We start from the raw sequence: 26153 nt of genomic DNA, 5'->3' as shown, positions 1-26153 counted from the left end.
GCACTTCATCTTATGTTCTTATCCTTATTATAAGGTAGCACCACAACAAACCTCATTCGTGGATCATCTGGAGGAGTCATCTCTAGGACGTGAGGAGGCCCATTCAACACAACTGCATGTAAGGAAATGCTTGGATTTTCTGTCCCGACCTAGAAGGCAAAAGGAGAACAAGATGATAGTTAGGACAGAAAGTTACCATTCCATGATTTTCCTGTATTCAGAGGGGGGAATAGTCCATAAGCCACATTTCACGTTTCCCAACCCCATTGATCCCCATTGATCCTCTGGTCATCTTGACGCCCCGACCACAGCCTTGCTGGAAAAGTGACCTAAGCTCATTTAGCAACAACCTCATTTAATAACTCTTTGTCATTATGAAGGGGGAAGATAAATTAACTTCGTGACCAATTCTTGCATTTATGACCTATGCAAGTCTGCATAGCAAAGGAAAACTGAAGACAGACTATGAGCACAGTTGTGCTCTGCAACCGCTTTGCTTCATGACCCAATTATGGTTGCTCAACGAGCACCACTACTGTTACAGATAGCAATTCTATAAATATGACCCTGAAGGCTATAGTTAAAATATCTGTTCTGGAATAATCTTGCTTTTCTAACTGCATTCAGTTAATTTTGAATTGTATCTCCCAGTGAAAATAACCAAATCTTAAATGTTAGATGAATAGTAAAATCTATCCTACCTTTGGGTAATGATAGGCTTCTGCTTTGGGGTAAAGGCTTCCAGTGAACATGGGTATCTCCATTAATGGGACTCGGGAGTCATTAATAGTCGCATAGGCTAATCTTGTGCCATCCGGAGACCACCAGTGAGCAATTTGGCTTTTCAGGATCTCTTCTACAGAAACAAGAGAATTGAAAAAAAAAATACTGTGATATCAAATCTATTAGTTAACAAGGAAATGTAAGGATAGATTGAAGGAAAAAATCTACTTTATGGGCAGGATATTATCACTGGGAGGATAAAAGTAATGGGAAAAAATATCAGATTTTTTTTTTATTGATCCTCATGAATGGCTTCCGACTTTGATGGATTTTCTTTGATGTTGTGTAAAATAATCTCTTCAAAAGAAGAAAGAAACGTACCACTGTTGATCCCAATGATTCATGTATTTTGCTCAAGTTTGGAAGAGCTTACCCTTGCGGCATTAAACTGGGGGAAAATTTCACTCACTACCAAATCGTTAATTGAAGTGTTCTGAAAGTGTTAGGATTTATCTTTTGCTTTGGGCAATGTACAGTCATGAAAAGTACAATCCAATGTTTTAATCGCTCAGTATGATTAGCTGTAGATCCTGCAAAATTTATCATAGCTTTCTAAAACCTTTGCTCAGGGATATGCTTTTAGAAGTAAACCTTTGGCTGAACTCTGAATGATGGGGATGTGTGGAATTCTCCAAAAATGTGGACTTTATTTGGGTAAGCACCATCCCAACCAGGTACCACGCTCCAAAAACTAATGGATGGGGTAAATTAAAACTAAATCTGCTTTGCCTTCATTTATATTTGATTAAAATTAAATGTAAATGGTGTGAATACCCTCTGACCATACAGGATATACTTTTCTCCTTTTAATCTGTGAAAGGTAGTAAATTTTGGTAGCAATTTTTGCAGAATTTTGTGAGTGGGACATAAACCTGGGTTCATGCTAGGCCTTTCTGATATTTAACTTCTGCATTTTGAACTTGAGCTGCCTTCAAATTCCTGATTATGCAGACATATAGGGCTAAGATAACTTGGATGAGTTTCATGTACGCATTGTTTGTTTGTTTATATGTATGTAGGTATGTGTCAGTGGTGGGATTCAAACTTTTTTATTATTGGTTCTGTGGGCGTGGCTTGGTGGACGTGGTAGGGGAAGGATACTGCAAGATCCCCATTCCCTCCCCACCCCTCTAACCTGCTTTCCAGCTCCGTTCTCTTGTGCAGGGCAGCCAAAGAAGACCCAGCCGATCAACTGGGACTCAGGAGGCAGAGAATAGATGGGGGTGGGACCAGTCAGAGGTGGGATTTGCTGGTTCTCTGAATTACTCAAAATTTCTGCTACTGGTTCTCCAGAACTGGTCAGAACCTGCTGGATACCACCTCTGGTATGTATGTATGTATGTATGTATGTATGTATGTATGTATGTATGTATGTATTTGTGGTAGCTGTTTGGATTTTTATTTCTTTTCCAAGAATGCTACTAACCCACTAAGACAGATTACCTGTTTAAATTAAAGAGTGCACTGTCATAAGTAAAACCCAGTATTCACAGAGAATACTGTGTAAAGAATATGAGCTGAGAATATGTGGCAAAAAATATCACATTTAACTATTAGAGAAGCTTCTGTTCATGAGTAGGTGAACTACTGGCCTACTTTGTAGAACTGTTGTAACTATTACAAATGATGATTAAATCATTGGCATAGCATGGAAGTTGTGCCTCTCCTCCAAGAAGACGATCCAGCTGGGATCTCCCTCCACATTTTATCATCACAACAACCCTGGAATCTAACTTGGTAGCTTAGATTGAGGCACCATGAACTTTACAGGGTGAATGAGGGTGTGAATAATAGTAATAGAAATAGAGAAGGGGAGGCAGAGGAGGACATGTTGCTAAGTAGGGTTGGTCTTAATTGGGACTTGTTCGGCAGAGTAACAGGAATATTAGTAACGCAGTGTGGGGCAAGTATTCCCAAATTCTGGTCTGTGGACAGCTACCAATCCATGGCCCATTGGCAATTGGTCTACACAAGCAGCAGGGAAAACCATCCCAGGAAAACACAATGGCAAATTCTAATTATTAATTATGTGAGGAACTGTCTCGCCTCAGTGGGACTGCCCAGTAGAAGGGGCATGCTGAGGACCAGGTCAGGCAAGGAATTCTGGACTCTTGACGAATGTATCTTTTCTTTTATGTATACTGAGAGTATTTATACCAAGACAAATTCCTTGTGGGTCCAATCAGACTTGGCCAATAAAATATTCTATTCTATTCATTTGAGGGTGAGGGTGTCTGGAAGAAGAACTTTTTCTGCTGTGACCCCTCTTCCTTTTGGAACAGCTTGTCCCCAGAAGTGAGATCTGCCTCCAACTTTTTGGCCTTCCAGAAGGGCCTTAAAACCTGACTTTATTGATTGGTGTGGGGCCTGGATGGAGACATTCTAGGCTGGAGGTGACCGTTGGAGTAATGGAGAAGACATTACCTCTGTAGTTTGTAGGTGACTCTTGTTGGGTTTTTTTTTCTTTTTCTGAGCTTGTCGATCAGAAAGGTCAGCAGTTCGGCGGTCTGAATCCCTAGCATGGCGTAGCAGAGTGAGTTCTCATTATTTGCCCCAGCTTCTGCCAACCTAACAGTCCGAAAGCTTGTAAAAATGCAAGTCGAAAAATAGGGACCACTTGGGTGGGAAGGGAACAGCGTTCTGTGGACCTTTGGCGTTTAGTCATGCCGGCCACATGACCACGGAGACGTCTTTGGACAGCGCTGGCTGTTCGGCTTAGAAACAGAGATGAGCACCGCCCCCTAGAACCGGAAACGACTAGCACGTATGTGCGAGGGGAGCCTTTACCTTTAAGTTTCCTAGAGTTGCTTTGGATTGAGAAATGGGCAGGATGCAGACTTACTTAAATAAATAAATGCTGCCAGTAAAACCGCGTAGACACATCTGTGTACTCACCAGGAGTTGAGGGCTCAACTCAACATGACATTCTTAATAAGAACAACTCATCCTACAGATGAAACCTTGAAGAATTCATAACAGAAGAACAGGGACCTGAATCTCAATCAGAGCCAATAATTTTAGCCCCAGGCCCTGTTTTTATTGGCTACAAGGCTGCTGGTTATCCATAGTGCCTATAAATTATTCCAATGGGATAATCTGAGCTTTGCGTTCAACATGCAGCACGAGCCTCTGATGTTCCTGTCTTTCTTCTTAATATTATTTGACATGACGCTTTCATTAACTTTCCTATAAAAAAATCATAGTATCTTTTTTCCCCTCCTCCTCCCACCCCCTTCACCCCACCACATCTGCCACTGAACAGGATCAATAGTGCACACTTTATAAAGAGAAGAGAAACAGGCCTCTTCCCTTCAGCCTACATGGTTTCCAGCCTCTCTTCAATTTTCTTACAGCACAGCTGTCATTCAGATTTGATGTAGTGCATGATATATTTATTATAGACAATGTGGTGCCTCTACAATGCTGAGATCATGTGTCTTCAACAGCTCTGAATGGCAGCTCATGCAGAGAAGCAATAGATATTTATTAAGCCTGCATTCCAATGCAATGGGGCATCCTTATCAGCAGCTTTTCTGCCACGGAGGAGCAATATTTGAAGCAGTATCCGAGTAATAAACCTCTCTTTCTTTCTTTTGCTTCGTGATTATTATATTTTATTTACAGAAAAGTCTGTCTGCCAGCATTTGTCTGTTTGGTGCCTTTTGAAAGTCTGGATTACTACTCCCACACCCTCTGAGCTCATGCTGGATGGGAGTTAAGAGAGCTGTAATCCAGAACTTCTGGAAGTCTCGGACTGTCAAAGGCTGCAAAAGCAACAACACTGGAAATTCTTCTCTAGTTTACTGAACAGAGACACAAATCTTGCATGTGGGCCACTTTTGCTTCTAGGAAGATAAACGTGAGGATTCCTTTGAGTTGGACCAACTCTTGATGACTTCATGAATTTCTTGGCAATAGTATGAAAGTGATTTCTGATTGTCTTCTATCAAAATGTATTCTTGACTTTCTAATCTAGCCCACAGCCCTAAAATGTCCTCTGGTTTTCTATCCAAGCACTAACCAAATCTGACCCCACTTAGCTTCTCAAGATCAGCCAAGCTTAGCTAGGTGCTGTTAGCTAATGGAACCACGCAGGAAGACTCAAATTACTGTAACTGTAATTCATCAAACAGCTGGGGATTTATGCCAAATGAATCCAGAGGTAGGCTTATCAAAGCCCCAGGATCACAGATGATTGCTGATTTTCATGACCTACTAGGAAATCTCAGGTGTAAGGGCTACGTTGGGAAGTCAAGACACCCAGATGGTGGCTATCTTTAAGCCTAACTTGTTTGTTTACTTAGCTGAGCCCAACAAGTGAAGTAGACATCATGCTTATTGAATAATCCTGGCTTAATATTAAATATCTGGAAAGAATATGTAAACAAAGGATGGGGCTAAATTATAGGGCCTAACTAGAGTGGGCTTCACATGAAGTAACAAATTAAAAATATGTAGGCTGGTAAAGTGAAAGAATATGCAAGAAGCAACTTTATGCAAATGTCTCATTTAATTTCCCCTCTCATCTATTCAATTCCAAGTTTCTTTACTGTGGTTGGAAGAGATCACATCTTCCATTTCTCATCTGGTTGTCCCTGAAAAGATGAAACAAGCTGACCGAGATTGACCAAAGTTTGGTAAACTTGGGAAACACTATATGTTTGGAGTAAAAATGCTTCAAAGAAGAACAGCCAAGTTAGCCTATCCAATAAATGAAGTCTGTCTCTTTAAAAACCCTGCTCATCTTCAGCCTAGGATCCACCACTGGATCTCTGTGAAGAAGTGCAATGAATTCAATCTTATGCTGCGAAAACACCATGTTTGTTCATGGATCTATACTCTTATCATGACATCAACAGCAATCCAGCTGGGGTGCATTAGGTACAGGCAAAAAAAAGGTGGGTGGGAAATCTGGCTTAATGTCTCAGGAATATTTCTGCACAGAAGATTTCAGGAAAGCATGTTGAGAGGCACCATTTCCTCCTACTTCCCAATTCCGCTTTCACATTGTAAAGTGGCGATACTGGAGTTAAGACAAACTAGCTGAGCATATACATCTGACTTTCTGCCTTCAATGGGTCTGAGTAGAACCCTGGTCCTTCAGCAAGGCCCATCTCCATAAGTGAGAGGTCCTGCCTCCACATTGATAGATATTAGAAGCTGGGACCAGTAAGGAAGGAAGTAGAAGATAGAATTCTTTATTGGCCAAGTGTGATTGGCGCACAAGGAATTTGTCTTGGTGCATGCCAATGTCCAAATAAACCTAGGATACTTTGGGAGTACCCAAAACTGCCTGAAATCCAGCATATACATATTCCTTGTGTGTCCAATTACACTTGGCCAATAAAAAGAATTCTATTCTATTCTATTCTATTCTATTCTATTCTATTCTATTCTATTCTATTCCATTCCATTCCATTCCTTCCCATATTTATTCTATTCTATTCTATTCTATTCTATTCTATTCTATTCTATTCTATTCTATTCTATTCTATATATGATTTGACTGGGTTTTAAGAATATTTAGCAACTCATTGGATTGTGGCTGTAGCCGTTTTAATCTCCTCTTCATCTGCAGCAGCAACAACCACGTATATGCAACTTTCACCCTGTACTGCATTTCGATGACATTAAAAAAATAATAATAGTGCGCTTTGGGAATTTCCTCAACCTTCCCAACATGCTGCTCATTTAACATCCTATGTTTTCTGTTTTCCCAATGCTTTGTGAATGTGCGTGCTCTTTCAAAAACCAGATTTCTAAACAGATGCCTCTTTTCTGAAGGTAATGATAAACTGGGATGTACAGTAGATTTTTTTTAAGGTACTGAGATGGTAGATTCTGCGCCCTTGGCATTATTAAAGCTAAAAAAAAGCAATGTTCCATAAATTATATGTGATGGAAACTCCATTAGGTAAGAAGTAAAATTGTTGTATGGCACCAATAAGAATCAGATACCTTCATTTTATTATTCATTCTAGGTTTTAAAGGAATCTATCTGAAGTTCCATAGCTGAAAGAGAAGGGATTTGGAAAGTTTGTAGTAGAAATATTGGCAATTTTAATTAAAGCATGGCAGAATAACTAAACAGGACACTTTTCTTAATGTTTCCTCCATGTTTTTGGATGAATAATCCCTAAACTGTGAGTTGCAACTCCCTGGGGATCACAAGCAACTTATGGGGAGAATTGCAATTTTGTTTAAAACGGATGGGGCTTGCAGGCAAAACAGGAGTCCTGTCAAAACTGACTCCAGCTTTGGTTAAGCTGAGCAGTAGAAGAAGTGTAGAACAAGTTTTGAGACATGGCTAAATCTATTGGGTTTGTCAAAACCACCTGCCAATCACATCAGTTCCATATATTATTCTTCCATTTTAGCTATGATGGTCATCAGATTCATTTTGGTTGTTACAGTATCACAAAGTAGGGGAACTTCTGGATTAGTTTAATTTAGAATAAAATAAGTGATAAACAGCTGTAACATTTTGATTCCCAAATTCTCCTGTCCCCCAAATGTTCACGCTAAACAGGGGTTTCCAACCTTGGCAATTTTACGCCTGGTGGATTCCAACTCCCAGAATTCCCCAGCCAGCTGGAGACCCCTGCGCTAAAGGATCTACTACTCAACATTGCTTCAGCTGAATGTATCCTCAAGGGACAGAGTTTGCTCTAGCCTATTTATATATGATTTTAAAATGACACCTCCACAAATGTATCAAGTTCCACTGGATATGCTGGACTGGTGCTTATAGAAAAGACAACTGGTAGGTATAGTATTATAATGAAAAAGTTGTGCTTTAAATCTTGCCACGAACTTTGTAAGAGCTCTTAGGGAAGCCACACAAGAATGCAAACTTTTCTTAAGAGGTTGCTATAAGTAAGACAAATATGCTCAATTTTCTAATTAACAGATGCTTCCTGCATCTGTTGGCTAAAGAGTTTCCTGCTGTCAGTTGGCAAAATAATAGTGATCCAGACAAGAAACACATGTATATCTCTAACTTTATTTTAAGTTAGAGATTATTTTAAACACAACTATCCCTAGCTTTATTTTAAGAATAACAGAGTTGGAAGGGACCTTGTGGGCCCTTTGTTTAAGCAAGAGGCTCTATATTATTCTGGAGAAATGGTTGTCCAATCTCTTCTTAAAAATATCCAGCATTGGAGCACTCACAGCTTCTAGAGGCAAGTCGTTCCATTAATTAATTGTTCTTTCACCTGATACATAACAGAATATACTGCAAGCCTGAAAGGACTTCTCTCTCCTATCCTCGTTACAGCCAGCGGGTGGGTTTCAAAACTTTTTCCTACTGGTTTGGAGAGCTCACTTCGCATGTGCACAGGCTCAAAGTCTGCCCTTTGTATCAACGCTGGTGAGCTGTGCTGTTTTTTAGCTCAGCTGCGGTGCGGCAATCCACTCTGCCATGCGAATCAGCTAAGCTAAAAACAACAGAATATAGAGAGGTAAGAGCAGGGGCAGGTGAGCAGGGCCAGCCAGAGGTGGTGTTTGCCGGTTCTCCAAATCAATTAAAATTTTGGCTACCAGTTCACTAGAACTGGTCCGAACCTGCTGAATACCACCTCTGGTTACAGGCCAAGGAACAAGAAAGGGTCCCTTTGAGTCATTTGCTATGCCCTCTTTCCTTCTGCAGACTCAGCTGCCTGGAATCTGAGCACTGCCTGTGTCTCTTCCTCCTATCTCCCAAAGTCGCACCCACACACCATTACACTTTCAATTTTATTGCTTTCTTTCAGAACTTTCAGAAAAGATGTTTTATGTTTCTATGTTTTATGTTTTGTCTCTTTGTGTATTGGAAGAGAACAATGAAATTGTATAAGACAGATGGATAGAAAAAATGTATACAATCTAAAGTTAAAGAGTTATAACTCGAATAAATAGAAGGAAAGGGAGTAATAAAGAGAAGTTGGGATAAGATATGAAGTTGAATAGATAAGGTAAATATATATACTAAATTGTGTTTATATGGAAATGTGATAATTTGGAATAATTCTGTCTTTAAATAAGATGTTGTATTGGTTTTTCCAGAAAAAGATTTCTTACGTCATTATGTTTTATGTTTTGTTTGTTTGCATATTGTTTTGTAAAATTAATAAAATTTGCTTAAAAAGAAAGTTTTTGGCATTGGTTTTTTCTTTCTTTTTCTGTTATTACTTAAAGTCAATCGGGTGGTTGTTCAAAAGTGTTTAAAATGCCATCACTCCTGGAGGAATTGAAGATGAGTCAATAAAAAACAGAAAGAAGATGCAGAAAGGGGAGGAAGATCCTTTGGCTTTGTATTTGAATTTTTTGAAATGGAGATTCTGAATTATGAAAAGAAAAAGCTTCAAGAGCAAGAAGAAGGGCACGGGACAAAGAAGAAGCCATTTTCAATGATCAAATAATGCAAAGTGTGGTAATAAGGGGAAAAGGGGGGAAAGGAGTTAAAAGTTTGAGATCAAAGGGAACAGATAAAAATAGTCTGAAAAAGAAGTATAACAGCAAGGAGAAGCAGAAAAGAAAAACAGAAGGGAAAATTAGAGAGAGAAGGGTATTTAAAAAAGGGATGAGAAAAAGGGGGGAAGATAGAAAGGAAAAGAACTCATGAGGGACAAAAGCAGGAAATAAAGAAAAAGGGGAAACGTATTAGGATTAAAAGTATTTGCTCAGCTAGAAAACACAGAGACAATGGTTAAATTAAGTTAAAAGAGATAGTGTTATGACAGTAGAAGACTGTAATGAGTTAGAAATGAAATAAGTAAATAATCTATGAGATAAAACTGTATTGTTATGTAATGGTATGCTTATTTATAATTAATGCAATAATAAAGAAGACAGGGAAACATTGCAATTGTTTCTAAAGATTGATAAAATATTGAAAAGAAATGTGAAAGATTTATAAGGAAATTTATACTAGTTATTAGAATGAATTTGAATAATTATTTTGCTTATTAATAGTAAATAATTTATAAGATAAACTGTACGACTATCCAATGGTATGCTTATTAACAGTTAAGTAATAATGAAGAAGGGAAGGAAACATTTCAATTGTTCTCAAAGATTGATAGATATTGAAAAGAAACGTGAAAGATTTACAAGTACTAGAATGATTTTGAATAACTATTTTGTTTACTAATGTTTATATATATATATATTGTTTTTGCTATGTTTTTAGAGTTTTTCTTTTTTACATTTTCAAGGGGAAGTACCAAGCAGAGTCTGAATGATGAGATCTAAAATAGATATTAGAAATTTGAATGTTAAAATTTTAGAATGCACAAATTCAATGTTTAATAAGATTTCATATGATAATAACAATAAGATTTAAAGGTGTTGCACTTCGATTGGCAATCATAGGGGGAATTTTGCTTCTTAAGAATGTTGGAAGAGAACATATGAAATTGTAAACAAGACAGACGAAAGTATAAGTACAATGAATAAAAAGATATAGAAATTTAGGTAAAAGAAATACAATTAAATAAGAAGAAAATGAGATAACCATAAAAGACAATTAAGTGAAGTAAAGGGAGAAATAGTGAGAAGTTGGAAAAAGAGTAATAAGATATGAAGTTGAATACATAAGATGAATATGCATATGAAATTGTGTCTGTATGGAAATGTGATAACCTGGAACGATGCTGTACTCAAATAAGATGTTTTATTTGTTTTGTTAAAATTCAATAAAACTTTATTTTTTTAAAAAAAAGATGACTGGGTGATTCTGATGGCGTATAAACCAGCCAGTACAGTATTGTGTGAAGCCAACGAATTAGAGATATATTCAATAAACAAATGAGGAGTCCTTAGTGAAAAAAGCTTACTTTTTCTTTGCAAATGTTTCATTATCCTAACTAGCCTAGGTAACACCATCAGTGCTAGTAAGGAGTGCTGTTTGTTGTCAGTTTATATTTTGGTGTCTTGTGTGGGTGGGGGAGGTCTCGGAGATTCTTTAGTTGGACTGGACAAAAAGACTCCAACACTCTTCATCAGTAATCAGAACCCAAATCAGCATAGATTAACTCCAAGGAATTAATCAGACCAACAACCAAGTAAGCAATACCCCAATCAAGAAGCAGACAAAGAGCCATCAGTAAAGGTAAAGGCTCCCCTCACACATACGTGCTAATCGTTTCCAGCTCTAGGGGGCAGCGCTCATCTCCGCTACAAAGCCAAAGAACCAGCGCTGTCTGAAGATGTCTCTGTGGTCATGTGGCCGGCATGACTAAATGCTGAAGGCGCACAGAACACTGTTATCTTCCCACCAAAGGTGGTCCCTACTTTCCTACTTGCGTTTTTACATGCTTTCGAACTGCTAGGTTGGGAGAAGCAAGGACAAGTAACGGGAGATCACTCTATTATGTGGCGCTAGGGACTCAAAACGCCAAATTGCTGACCTTTTTGATCGACAAGTTCAGCATCTTAGCCACTGAGCCGTGGTGTCCCACAGCCCAACCAAAGAACTTTTAAGACCATCCCCACCCACAGAGACAGGCAAGATACCAGAATATAAACTGGCTTCAAACAACACTCATTTACTAGCACTGATGCTGTTACCTAGTTTGGATAATGAAACATCTGTAAGAAAACAGCTCAGACAGCACCCTTCATTTCAACCCTGAGCTACAAATAATAAAAATAAAGGTGGTTGGTTAATTAAAAGTGAATGTTTGGTGTAACAGCTAAAACCTGTATATTTATACAACGTATTGAACTACAAGCTAACTATACGGGCTAAGACAGTGGTGACTAAACTTTTTGGGCTCCTGTGCCAAAAATTCAGTGTGTACTTGTATGTGCTCACTCGCGTGCTAGCACCCAGAAGTCAATGCGCCCCCACACGCCCCCTGTGCATGCAAATGCAATTCCCCCTTCCGCCACTCCCTTACCTGCACTGTGCCTCACAATTGATTTTCAGTTGTTTTGAGACCTTTTTTGGCCTCCTAGAGGCTTGAGGAAAGCCTCTGCAGGCTTTTCTGGACGAATAATAGGCCCATTTCATCACTTCCAGTATTTTTGGAAATACTGGAAGTGATGAAACGGGCCTATTATTTGGTCTGAAAAGCCTGCAGAGGCTTTCCTCAAGCCTCTGGGAGGCCGAAAAAGGCCTCAAACCAGCCTAAAATCAACTGTGAGATGTGCACATGTGCAGTGAGGTAAGTTTGCCTACAACTCGCGTACTGGCACAAATTTCTCTGCATGCCACCTGTGACATATGTGCCATAGGGGCTAAGATGTTCTAGTCTATAATCTAGTCTACAATAAGTGGAAGGGATTATTGGTGATCTGTAAACTAAACCCTAATTTCAACCAATTTAGTGCTATTTGATAAATTAATGTCAAATGCTTTCAAATTGGCTCAATCTGAATTCAATTATGCTTCCATGATTGTTCAGGGGGGAGAGGCATTAATAAATAGATACACTTTAAATACCTTTACTAATTAAATACCATCAATTTAATCAATACGTCTCCTTTCATGCTAAGAGGAAAGCCAATCTCTTATTGTAGCTAATAAATACTCTTTAAATCACTGAAAAAGCTGAATATAATCTAGCTTAATGGAGGCATCCGGGAAAGCCATAGTAGTATCAGGCAGGAAATTACATCATTGCGTAAACAACACAGGTTACACAATTCGCATCCCTCACGGGTGACACCATGGTGGTACATGTGATCTAATTCTGCCCTCCCTTGTGGCTGCTGCTGAAATACATATTCATTGGAAATTTATAAAAGGCTTCACATGGAATCAAAAAGAAATGGAAGGATGCCCCTCGCATCTTCTTCTTTTCTAATTATCTGTTTAAATGGGAAGTGTGCCGTTCCATGTGCGCCAGAAGCTAATTTTGGATCTTCTCTAGCAGAAACAGCCATTTCTAATGAAAGCCATTCTATTTGCATTTACATGGTTAAGATGACTCTCAGCTGGAAGCTTTTCATATTAGGGAAACAAAAGGGTGTGCCGTAAGGGCCCATCTAGAATCCATCTCCACCGCCAGATGGAGCTTTCTTTTTAAAAACTGTGAATTAAATAGGAAGGAAGGTTTTTTGATAGTTTGTTTGTAAGTTACGAACTACATACAGACATGCTTGGTGTGAGATTTGAACTCTACTTGATAGCAACGATAGGTCCCGTTAGGGCACCCTTCTTCAGACGGATGCCTCCAGATGTTTGGGACTACAAGTCCCAACATTCACAGCTAATTATTAGTGACTTCTATTATTAGGCTGCATCTTAAAAGATCCACCCTTAACACTGAAAGAATTATCCCTACCAATCACAACCTGAAGCACTGTGAAAACACACACTCAATAACAGAAACAACCTCCCAGTTGGAATATTGTGATCATTCAAAGTTATGCTGGATCCCCTCCAAAAGCTACTTACAACCCAGAGTTGGTGTTACTGATTGACAAGCTATAGAAATATTCCTGGTCAGAATTTGATATGATGCACTGTTAACCATTTGCCAATTCCATAGGAGATCTGACATCGTGGTAAGAGGAAAGCATCAGTACACAAAATACACACACACACACACACACACACACACACACACACACACAAACAGCTGCAATAATTATAGCAATTACAAAATTAACAATACAAATAAACCTCAATTTATGACTATAATGGAGCCTGGAATTTCAATCACAAGACTTGATAGTCATAAGCCAAGGCAAACACAGGCCAGGGCTCAATTTAAGACTTTTTTTTGCAGCAGTAGTTAAGTGAATTCTCCAGTCGTTAAGCAAAGCTATTTATTCCTATGGGCATTTTTTTGTTGGAAACTGACCATGAAGGCCAGAATCTGGCAAAAAACATAATAAACTACAGACATGTGTCCTTGGACTGCTGCAATTGCCTCTCAATTGCAAACTGCAGTCATATGACCATGGAGATATGTTGTTGTCGGAAATCCATAACTGGGTTGTAAGTAGCTTTTGGAGGGGATCCAGCATAACTTTGAATGATCACAATATTGCAACTGGGAGGTTGTTTCTGTTATGCTGTACTTGATGTCAGGAACTGCTATTTTTGCTCCACAGAGAAAGATGAATAATTTATTTTATTAGGGATGGAAAGTGATGGCCTCCACTACAAATAGCCATTGGATTCTCCTGAGCAGCAGAAGTTTGAACCTGCACGTATTTCTGAATCTGCTCCTGGATGCAACATCTTAACTTTAGTTACTCCTCCGTTTCGGCTCCTACTTCTTTGTTTCTACCATTCTTGTCAAATGCTAAAATAGATATTTCTGTGCAGCTGAATTGTACAATGATTTGGAGGGTGTTATACAGAAACAAATAACCTCTGCGGCCACTAGAGTCCTATCAGTTTATAACAAAACTCATAAAATCAAGGAACGACTTATTTCATGAAGAAGGGAGTTGTACCTGTTAGAAACTCAGATACAAAATCCAAATTGTTTCATTTAAAAACATGAATCGGCTCTACTAATTCTAAGTAGCGTTAAAATTAGATTTGGGATCTCTTGTCAATTATATAATCTCTGCTTTATTACAGATATCCGACTGATATATTATTTTTTTTTGAAGCCCTGCCTTGAGGGGGGGATGGAATCTCACCACAAGATGGCGTGTCATGTTCAAAAATATTATCTCAGAAATAATGAGAATTTCAGAATACAATATTGCCTATGAAACCATGGTGATGAGGAGATTAATGCTGTCACCCCCAAGAAGAAGAAAATTCTCTGCCAAAAAAACCCAAAACAAAAACCAGGATACAAGAATCAAAGATCACAGCTGTTTGTCAGAAAGCTTTGGCTCTAATTCTGGCTAAGCCATTTATTTCACAGTGGCTCAATAAAAGTTATTTATTCACAGGAATAAACAATTCCAAGATGCTATATAAGGATGTATATTCCATACAAAATCCCAAAATGCAGATTAGCTTCCTCTTAATGTTTTCAGCCACTCCCCCATTTTCACAATCAAGACAATGAAAAAAAGTAGATCTATTTCCACTTTTCAGTCATGTTTATATCAGAGTAAGAGAGTTGGAAGGGACCTTGTAGGTCATCTAATCTACCCCCCCACAAAAAACCAGGAGACCCTACACCATTTCTGACAGATGACAATCCAGTCTCTTCTTGAAAGCACCCACAGCTTCTGAAGGCAAGCTGTTCCATTGGTTGACTGTACTTACTTCAGAAAATTTCTCCTTATTTCTAGGTTGAATCTCTCCTTGCTCAGTTTCCATCCATTGTTTCTTGTCTGGCCTTTGGATGCTTTGGAAAATAGATTGACCCTTCCTCTCTGTGGCAGCCCCTCAAATATTGGAACACTGCTGTCAAGTCCAGTGGTGGGATTCGAATAATTTAACAACCAGTTCTCTGCCCTAATGAGTTCTTCCAGCATCCAGTTCACCAAACTGCTCAGAAAGATAACTGGTTCTCCCAAAGTGGTGTGAACTGGCTGAATCCCACCACTAATCATGTCTTCCCTGGTCCTTCTCTTCCCTAGATCAGACATGCCCGGTTCCTGTAACCATTCCTCATATGTTTTAGTCTCCAGTCCCTTAATCATCTTGGTTGCCCTTCTCTGCACTCTTTCTAGAGCCTCAACATCTTTTTTATAGTGTGGTGACCAAAACTGGATGCAGTGCTCTAGGTGTGGTCTTACTGAGGATTTATAGAGCTGTATTAGTAGTTCATGTGATCTTGATTAAATTATGAAATATTTTGTGTTAGTGATTGCAAAAACTTGAGTAAGAAAGTGGAAAATGAGATTGATTAATGCAGAGTGTCGAACAGATGTCATCCATATAGCATCAGGCTGTGATTCACAGTGGTGGGATTCAAATTTTTTTACCACTGGTTCTGTGGCTTGGTGGGCATGGCATGGCTTGGTGGGCATGGCAGGGGAAGGTTACTGCAAAATCCCCATTCCCTCCCCACCCCACTAGCCTGCTTCCCAGTTCTGTTCTCCTGTGCAGGGCAATCAAAGAAGACCCAGCTGATCAACTGGGACTCGATGGGAGGCAGAGAATAGATGGGGGTGGGGCCAGTCAGAGGTGGTATTTGCCGGTTCTCCAAACTGCTCAAAATTTCCACTACTGGTTCTCCAGAACTGGTCAGAACCTGCTGAATATGACCTCTGGAACAGATCCAGATAGTAGTGTGAAGAAAATTCAGAAGGAGTGAAGCACCAAATCATGGATAATCCAGTGGCACCAGGTCATTAAAGAGATTCAGTGAGAAACATGGCATGGGAGGCTAGGAGTAATCCAGCAAGTGTGGCTTTAGAAGAGGTCTTGTCTGGATCTAGTGGGACACAGGATGAGACCACCCCAAAAAACCCCACAGCAGGCCATGCATCTGCCAACATGGAAGGGACCCACAGAAGGGACCACAGCTGCAAATAAGACATTAATGGGAAAAAAAAAGAAACAGAGAATAGCTATATTTCAGTAGATTACTAATCAAAACTGTGGTGCCCAACCACTTCTCTCAGATATTGCAAAACTGTAAGTCAAAGGTCTTCAAACTTGGCAAGTTTAAGATTTGTGGACTTCAGCTTTCAGAATTACCAAGCTAACATGACTGGAGGAAGAATTCTGGGAGTTGAAGTCCACAAGTCTTAAAGCTGTCAAGTTTGAAGACAGCTGTGGTAAGAAAATATGAGCCATCAGTGTAGTATTATAAAAGCCACAGAAAAGTAATTGCTGGCTGATCTTTGTGGGTTATTTCCTAGGTTGCTTATCTCTTCAGGACCAAAAAGAACTCAGCAATGGTGCTTGAGGCGCAAACTGACACTAAATTTGCACAGTGATTCTCTTGCTACAAATCCTGCTTTTTCCATATGATGGATAAATGTTCATGTGACCTTAAGTAGCAGGATATTCTCAGGAATGTCTCTACACACAAATACAATAGCTCAAAGAGTCAATTCAGTAACCTTTAAGGCTTGTTTCTTCAAACAATCCAATGCCAGTTTGGCTGTTATTTTTATTATAATTATTTATGTCCCAATTTTACAAGGTAACAAATCTTCAAAAAATGGCTTACAGGCAACATAAACCACAGCGTATGAAAGTACTATATGTATTATTTGAAAAGAAGGGGAAAAGGAAGGAAGATTGGTTCATGGAATCTTTTCATGAGGTAATCTTAGGAGTTATGGTCCTGCCACAGGAAGAATATACATTGGATTGCAGCAGAAAAGGCTTCAATTATTGTTTTCTAGACTGCTCTGGCTTCCTTAAAATCCTTCCACTGAACAGATACCTCCTCAGAAAAAATGATATTTAAACTGGTCTTTTAAAGAATGAATAACAAATTGGATTACAATCATGCCTCGGCGTTTGACTGCTTCAGAATGTGCTGAATTTCATATTCAATGTGTTTTTATTCTGGCACTGATCTTTCTTCTGGTAGTTGACACAGAAGGAAGAACTTGCTGATATTGGCTACCTTATGACCAGAGGTGGGTATTCAGCAGGTCTGACCAGTTCTGGAGAACCAGTAGCGTAAATTTTGAGTAGTTCAGTGAACCGGCAAATATACCACCTCTGACTGGCTCCACCCCCATCTATTCTCTGCCTCCTGAGTCCCAGCTGATTGGCTGGGTCTTCTTTGGTTGCCCTGTACAGGAGAACAGAGCTGGAAAGCCGGTTAGTGGAGTGGGGTGGGAATGAAGATTTTGCAGTATCCTTCCCCTGCCATGTTCACTAAGCCACGCCCACAGAACAGGTAGTAAAAAAAAATTGAATCTCACCCCTGCTTACGACTTACTATTTCTTCTGGCTGAAGTAGCAGGTCATGTGGTAAGTCACATGGTATCCACCAGTTTTAGTATTCAGCCTGTCTTCCAGAATAAATTAGTGACGAGGACTGAGGTGCCACTGTATAGAGTTCTTCCTTTGGTTTTGCTCCCTTTCCTTTCTGGGTGCTTCTCTGAAAAGATTTCCCCATCCTTAGAGGGTGTGCATATCTTAATTTCCTAGGATATAAAATGTTCTTTAGGAAAATCAAGCAACTATGCATGGTTGAAGGTGAGGTGGCCCTAGAAGACTGGCTTAAACCTTGGATGCGTCTAGCTAATGATGGAAAAGGATGGTGTTCTAATCTCACACATGTCAAGGTTTAACAGCCTGATTAAAATCTTGAGGAAAAAGTGGTCCCTTAAAAATCACAAAACTGTGTCTCACTTATCTTGGCCATGTCATATGGGGGAAATTCAATGGAGAAAGCAATTATGCTTGGAAGGGTTAACAGTAAAAGGAAATCAGGCCGCCAAAGGACATGGTGGCTGGACACTATCAAAGCTGACACCAGCCAGAACAACTCAAAGACGCACTGCAAGATCGGAAGATGTGGAGAGATCTGATTCACTGAGTCCCCAAGAGTTGGACATGACTGAATGGATAATACCATCATCGTTTGATTGCTTGACCTTTCTTCTCCAAAGACTGGCATATACATGAGAGGAATCCTGTGAATAGTAATTTTACAGAAAGGTTCAGTATGGAATGAAAATGGTTCCAGGTTGGCAAAAGAGGACGATGAGGCAGTATGCTTTCTCCAATTTATGTAACCAGGCCAGAGGTGGGTATTCAGCAGGTTCTGACCAGTTCTGGAGAACCGGTAGCAGAAATTTTGAGTAGTTCAGAAAACCACCAAATACCACCTCTGTCTGGAGACTTTACAGTATCCTTCCCCTGCCACGTCCACCAAACCACACCCACAGAACCGGTAATAAAAATATTTGAATCCCACCACTAAACCAGGCTATATTGTGGGAAGCTGGGCTGGAGTTTATTTTATTTTATTGCCATTGCACCTCGTTCAACAAAATTAAATGCCATCTTCAGCGTACAGCTCATCTGCCTGAAATCCACACTGTATAATGGAGGTTAATACAACTGAGCGAGTCCAGAGGTATTTCACGAGAAGAGTACTCCACTCCTCTGCTCGCAATTGAATACCTTATGCTACCAGGCTTGAAATTTTGGACCTGGACAACCTAGAACTACGCTGCCTATGGTCTGATCTAAGCTTAGTACACAAAATTGTCTGCTACAACGTCCTACCTATCAATGACTACTTCAGCTTCAACAGCAATAATCCACAGGCAAACAATAGATACAAACTCAAAGTAAACCACTCCAAATTTGATTGCAGAAAGTATGACTTCAGCAACAGAGTGGTCAATGCCTGGAACTCACTACCTGACTCTGTTGTTACATCCTCAAACTCCCAAAACTTTAACCTTAAACTGTCTATCATGGACCTCACTCCATACATTTTAACTATAAAAATAAAACACAAACACACATCCTTCTCATTCTATCCAACTGAATTGAAAACCCCTGATATTGCATTAATATTGCACTATACAGTAGAATTCAATATAGTTACTGTCCTGGGATAGAAGCTGTTTTTCAGCCTATTTGTCCTTGTTTTTATTATCCTGTACTGTCTGCCAGATGGTAATAGTTCAAAGAAAGGGTTCCCAGGATGAGATGGATCTTTGAGAATGTTTTGAGCTTTCTTAAGGCAGCAGGAGCTATAAAGCTCTTCCAAAGAGGGGAGAGGACAACCCATAATCTTTTGGGTAATGACATTAACCCTCTGGAGAGCTTTCCTATCTGCCACTGTGCAATGGGCAAACCGTACAGTGATGCAGTCAGTTAAGATACTCTCTATGGTGCAGCGGTAGAAGGTCACCAGCTGTTTTTCATTCAGTTGTTGTTTTCTGAAAGGTTCTGTGTGGCTTTAAAATTGGAAGAAGACACACCAGTGATTTCTATTATGATGATGACATTACTCTGTTAACTGAACTTGAAATAACCTGGAAACTCTAGTAGTAAAAGTCAAAGAGTACAGTGAAAAAAGGGAAATGAAATGAAATATAAATATAAAAATTAAATATAAAAGAGACCAAACTAATGACATGGCCACAGACTGGGACTTGTTAACTAGCAGTGAGGGCCTTGTAAAAGATATTCATATGCCTGACATATCTACATATCCATAGATAGATAGATAGATAGATAGATAGATAGATAGATAGATAGATAGATAGATAGATAGATAGATAGATAGATAGATACAGGCAGACAGACAGACAGACAAAAAATGTGCAAGCAGTGGTTTTTCCCTATGGAAGTGAAAATTAAGACTTTGAAGAAGCATGACAGAAAGAATATTGATTTCTACTCTTTATTCTGATGTTGGAGATGAACCCTGTAAATAAACAAATGGATCACAGAACAAATCAATCCAGAGCTCTCACTTAAGGCACAAATGATAATACTTTGGACAAATAAGACCTAGCTCTGAGAAATTTACCATCCTAGGAAAGGTTGAAGGAAAGAGAAAAGGACAACCAGCTGCAAGGAGTAGGTTAGAGAAGTGATAGGTGTGCTGTGGAAATACTTGAGGGGCCAGGTTGGAGACAGATCATCTTGGAAAAAAGACAAGGTTCTGCATTAAGTCCTCTTCAACATCTTCATAAATGATTTAGGTGAGGGGATAGAAGGGGAGCTTATCAAATTTGCAGATGACACCAAGCTGGAGGGGATGGCCAAACTCCAGAAGACAGACTGAAGATCCAAAATGATATTGATAAATTTGAACATGGGGCCCTATCTAACAAAATTAAATTCAACGTAGAGAAAAGTAAGGTTTTACACTTGAGGCAAGAAAATCCAAATGCATAGCACAGGTGGTGCTTGGCTCATTGGTATTAATTGAGAGAGGGATTTAGGAGTCTTCGTGAACTATCACTTGACTATGAGCCAGCAGTATGCTGCAAAAGGCCAATGCTGTCCTGGGTTGCATTAACAGAGGGATAGAATCATATCACTTTATAAAGTTTTAGTAAGACCACACTCAGAATATTGCACCTGGTTTTGGTCACCATGATGTAAAAAAAATATTTAGATTCTAGAAAGAGTGCAAAGAAGAGCAACAGAGCTGATTCGGGGTCTGGAGGATAAAACATGAAGAATGGTTGCTGGAACTGGGTACGTCTCCAATGAAAAGAAGGACTAGGGGTGATATGGCAGTAGGGTTCCAATATCTCAGGGGTTGCCACAAAGAAGAAGGGGTCAACATTGGGTGGGCCCACGTGCTCATCGCAGTGAACTGGTTTGGAGCCAGCTGATCATCGGAACAAGGGGTTTGCCCAAACTGGGCCAAACTGATAGAATCCCACCCCTGATTCACTCCCCTATTACACTGCTTTATGGGGCGGACGACACTTAGCTTGCACCTCATTGCGCAACCAAAGCACCTTCAAGTTTTGAAGCAACCAGATGATAGTGTCTCTCCTCTTGAGTGTTGAAGAGAATCACTCCAGCAGGAAAGGAGGAGGCTGAAAGCCTGGCTTGGATGTTTTGACAACATGCCAAGCTCGACATATTATTCCATATATTCATATTGCCCTCTCACTTCATCTTCCAAGAAACTCTGAAAGAAGCTTCGTGATCTGGCTATACAAAGCAACGTTTGATTGATGGGTGAAAGGAGAGGCCATTTAGCTGGAAATATAACTTGGCATTGCATTATAACTCTACAAGCAGATATGAAAGGGCCATCTGCCATATTTGATCCAGAATGGCCTTTTTCTGCGAACACAAGGACTCCTCCGCTGACAGCATAATCATCGCTGAACAACCACGTGCAAATGCATCCTGGCACTCCAAAAAGAAGGAAACAACAGCTAGTCTAAAGTTATGAGTGAGGGCAAGTCTTAATTAAAACTAATTGCAACTGAAATAGAGATGGATACATCATCTAACGTTCAATAAGTCTTCAGATTGGAGCACCAACCTTTTCTAAGGTGTTTAGATATTCTGATGTAAAAGCCTGAAGCCCACAGAAGATTAAAACTAACTATAATAGACTGTAAAGTATCAGTCAACCTGGATAAACCAGACAGAAAACACTAGGTGAGTTAAATCTACTTTATTGTAAGGTTACATTAACAGATTCTTCCAAGACTTCCTCCTGCCACTTTTAACCACTTAATCCATTAGGGTGGGTCCTTCTTAAATTTCTTTCTCTGACTATTAAGCCCTAGGAATGTCTCCTTCTGTCTGATCATTCTATTAGGCCCGTGATGGTGAACCTATGGCATGCGTGGCGGAAGTGGCATGTAGAGCTATCTCTCTGGGCATGCCAGCCGTCACCCGTTGCTCTTCCGGGTTCCGAAGTGCATGTCGGTTGATCTTTGTGTGAGTGGGAGCACTGGAAACCAAAAGGGCAGCCCCCCAATGCGCATGAGCACGCCAGCCTGCTGGTCTTCACTCATGTTAAAAACTGGAAGACCGGCATGCATGTGTGTGCCAGGAACCTGAGCTTCCTGTGCTTTTAGGGAGGGAAGGAAAGAAAGAAAGGAAGGAAAAAGAAGGAAAGAAGAAAAAAGAAAGGAAAAAAAAGAAGGAAGGAAAGCAACCAAGCAAAAAAAAGCTTGGAGAGAAAAGTCTTTGAGAAAAAAAATGAAGAATGTATCTCATACATACAACATGATTGAGAGGTGTTATGAATAACTGTCACACTGAAGATGGAACAAAGTTGTTTTCTGTCATTCCCTGTTTCAGAATAAAAAAAGGATTTTGACTAAAAGTTAGTCCTAATGGTACAAATTGCAAGGCAATAAAAGAGAGGGACTTTGAAGGGTGTAGACTTTATTCCATTAAAAGTTTTCACAGAATTTGAATCAGGGCTGCCATCAAAGAAATTGGACCAGTATTCCTTCCTATCGTATAATTATTTCATGTAATTTCTAGTAACGTGAAAGAGGTTATTTCAGAAATATTAAGCAATTAGACAACTTTTCAATTCTCATCTTACCTTCATACAGCCAATCGCTGAGTCCGTTAAAAATAACTTTCTCTTTTCCAGTGGAGACTACGCGGATTGCTTGTTTCCCCATATGGGCACAATAGTAGATGTTGTTTTCAAATATAAATATCTAGGCAAAAATACAAAAACAAACCATGATTAACACAGAGAGCTCAACAGCAAGCTATGCTGTCGTCATTGGCACTCTAATAGCCCCATGATCTTTGTAAACCGACCATCAACTTTTATAATTGAGGTTCTTCTTCTGTGCCAACTCAGAAAGCTCAAACTGCCCAAGGAGCTGCTGATCCAGTTCTACAGAGGAATTATTGAGTCTGTCATCTGCACCTCTATAACCGTCTGGTTTGGTTCTGCAACCCAACAGGACAGACACAGACTTCAGACAGTAATTAAGACTGGAGAAAAACAATTATTACCACCTGCCTTCCATCGAGGACCTGTATACTGCACGAGTCAAAAAGATCTATAGACCCCTCCCTTCCTGGACATAAATTGTTTCAACTTTACCCTCAAAACGACGCTATAGGGTACTGCAACCAGAACAACTAGACACAAGGACGGTTTCCACCCCCAAACACCATCACTGCTAAACAACTAATTCCCACAACACTGTCAACTTATTTACTAAAACTGAATTACTATTATTCCTCTCATCCTTCCTAGTACCTATCTCTTCCCACTTATGACTATGACCGTGCTGCTTGTATCTTTATGATTTTTATTGTTTTATTTGTTTCCTAGTATGATCTGATTGCTTATTAGTAACCTATGACTATCACCGAGTGTTGTATGTTATGATTCTTGATGAATGTATTTTTTTCCTTTTTGTAAACTGAGGCATATGCATCAAAGACAAATTCCTTGTGTGTCCAATCACACTTGGCCAATAAAGAATTCTATTCTATTCTATTCTATTCTATTCTATTCTATTCTATTCTATTCTATTCTATAGGATGGTTAACTGTGGTGGAGAAAATTCCTTGGTTAACCTGCCTTGAGCCTCTTTAGTACGGGATAATTCATACATTTCATAGAGGACAGTTTTATGTGTGTGTGTGTAGGTTTAAAATTAAAACTCTACTTTAGGGAGAACAGTGTTGCAATTAAGACGTAAATCTTGCATGTGAACAAGGCTATCCCTACTTCAAACTTTAGAGCCTTCAATTTTATAACAACAACAACAACAATAATAATGGTACTTGGCACACTGGGTGCTGTGCCTAAAGACCTAGGCAAGCACTTAAAAACAATTGGTGCTGACAAGATCACCATTGGTCAGCTGCAGAAGGCCACCTTACTGGGATCTGCTCGCATAATCCGCCGATACATCACACAGTCCTAAACACTTGGGAAGTGTTCGACTAGTGATTTGTGATATGAAACCCAGCATGGTTATCTCATTTGCTATGTATACTGTCATTTTTGTGTATAATAATAATAATAATAATAATAATAATAATAATAATAATAATAATAATAATAATAATGATGTAGGTAGTAATTAATAGGGAAAATGCTGGAGAATCATAATTTACATGTATTAATTTTTACCAACTTTTCATAAATTCCTAAGTTTGGGGCCCAGCATTTCTAGTACTATTGACCAAAATTAATTGTTAATTGATACAATTAATTGCAACTCCTATCAACTAAAAACATTTTTAAAAATGCTATTCTTCTGCTTAGAGCAGGGGTGTCAAACTGACACTCCAGGGGATGCTTAGATCTGGCCCGCGGAGCCACCCTGGAAACAGCAAAGCACCAGCCCATGGTGCCTCTGTCAGCAAAACTGGAGCACAGGAGGGCCGTGAGCTCAGTTTTCACTGGCAGAAGGTTGCAGGAGGCCATCGCAGCCGAGAACGGAGCTTGGGAGCCTGTTTTCTCTGGCAGAACACTTGGGCCTCCACAGGTGCCGCCGACACGAATGATGTCAAGCTGGCCAAGCCCACCCTGGCCACACCCACTCCAGGTCCCCCCCGAGGTCAAACATAACCATGATGCAGCCCTCAATGAAATCAAGTTTGACACCCCTGGCTTAGAGGGTACTTATTAAATTTATATGCTATCCATTTCACTATTGAGCAATTCTGGATGGAAAATAATATTTATTGTAATATTCTATGCTACATGCTACATTACATTATTAAATTATAATTTTGTAATAATTTAATAGATCAATTTATTATATGATCTAGGAGAAATCAGTGGTCTACTGGGAGACCCTAGCTAATCTTTCTTTTTCATCTAAAGACCATTTTCTAAGAGACTATACACATTAATAATTGAATGACCTTTTTGTTATCTACAATTCGATGAATAGTAAAGAAATGATTAAGTGTACATAACCAGTGGCTGTTCAGTGGTGTAGTGCAACCCTCAACTTGAAGACTGCATACCCTTGATATAGATAAATGTTATACGAGATTTATATATTTCTTTTACAAATATGAAGGAGATAGGACCCAAAACAACAACAAAATAATATTTGGTGTGCAGTTTAGCATTTCATAAATCAGAATGCATTGATGGGCCTACAGTCCTGTCCTCAAGTTTTACAAAATTCCTAGAATCGAGAACATAAACCAGGTGTTTATATTTTTCTATCCTTTAGTGTAGATAAGCTGCATTCCTTGTTTAGCTTTAAAATATGTCTAGGATTAATTTAATGTGGACAAATCCAGAGATATAACCGACACAACATCATCAGAGCACTGTGATTTGGAACACTATTTATTTATTTATTACCAAAGTATCTAAGCCTATCTATTCCTGTAAAGCTTGGAGTATGTTTATTATTTATCTTTACCTATGCCTTAAGGCTTGGTGGATACACTTCATCTATCTTGAAGAGATCCACCAATTTGCAGAGAAGAAATATCTTCCATGCTGAGACATCGCTGAGATTCAATCAGTCCTTTTGGCTGCTGATGTGCAAAAATAGTCCTATATGCTCTGAATCAAAAGAAGCACAAGGCTGCTTTTTTATGTACACAGAAAGAATGCAGGGAAGAGAAATAAAAGTGATAAAAGATCTAGAGATTAACTTTACTATGAACAGTTCAGGCAACTAGGTATGTCTGCCTAACGAAGAGCGGTTTTAGGGGTGATATAAATAGTAATACTCATGTAGTTATTGGCCTTCTGCTCAGATGGCACCAATTACAACAGTGAAAATAATGGAGATGCGTTTCAACTAGAGAAAAAGTTAGAATGGATACCAAAGTGCAGAAATTATATTTTAGCTTCATAGCTGTTTTAATAGGTTGATCTGAGGCTAAATCATAAAGCAAGGATTAAAACAAAACTTCATGTTACAAATTTCAATCTTTCTCCAGAGTTACCTTTTTGAAATCAGTTTCATTCAATAAAAATATAAGATGTATTCAAATAAAATGCCTCCCGCTTTCCAAGTCCTTTCTATTATGGGAGACATTGGAACTAACACAAAGCAGAATGAAATTCAATTAAGGAGCCAGCATGGTGCATCAGCTGTGATAGAAATGGACTAATTGAGAGAACAAAATCTCTGCCAAT

The 26153-nt window shown here is 39.3% G+C and overlaps 1 protein-coding gene across 4 annotated transcripts in view; it reads right to left on the bottom strand.

Annotated features, from left to right (window-relative positions):
• The window catches only part of DPP6 (dipeptidyl peptidase like 6), a 539989-nt gene that overhangs the window by 55224 nt on the left and 458612 nt on the right, over window positions 1-26153 (bottom strand). For all 4 annotated transcript variants that reach the window (XM_087917830.1, XM_087917829.1, XM_026719897.2 and 1 more), the window contains exons 8-10: window positions 22608-22728; window positions 702-856; window positions 52-149 (exon numbers count right to left, since the gene is read on the bottom strand). In XM_087917830.1, coding sequence (XP_087773956.1) covers window positions 52-149; window positions 702-856; window positions 22608-22728 — 374 coding nt within the window. The remainder of the gene's footprint in view (window positions 1-51; window positions 150-701; window positions 857-22607; window positions 22729-26153) is intronic.

The sequence above is a fragment of the Pseudonaja textilis genome, chromosome Z (assembly GCF_049901715.1).
Source record: "Pseudonaja textilis isolate UNSWEBS1 chromosome Z, rPseTex1.2, whole genome shotgun sequence".
In the NCBI taxonomy this organism is placed as follows: Eukaryota; Metazoa; Chordata; class Lepidosauria; order Squamata; family Elapidae; genus Pseudonaja; species Pseudonaja textilis.
This window is presented reverse-complemented; position numbering and strand designations above follow the sequence as displayed.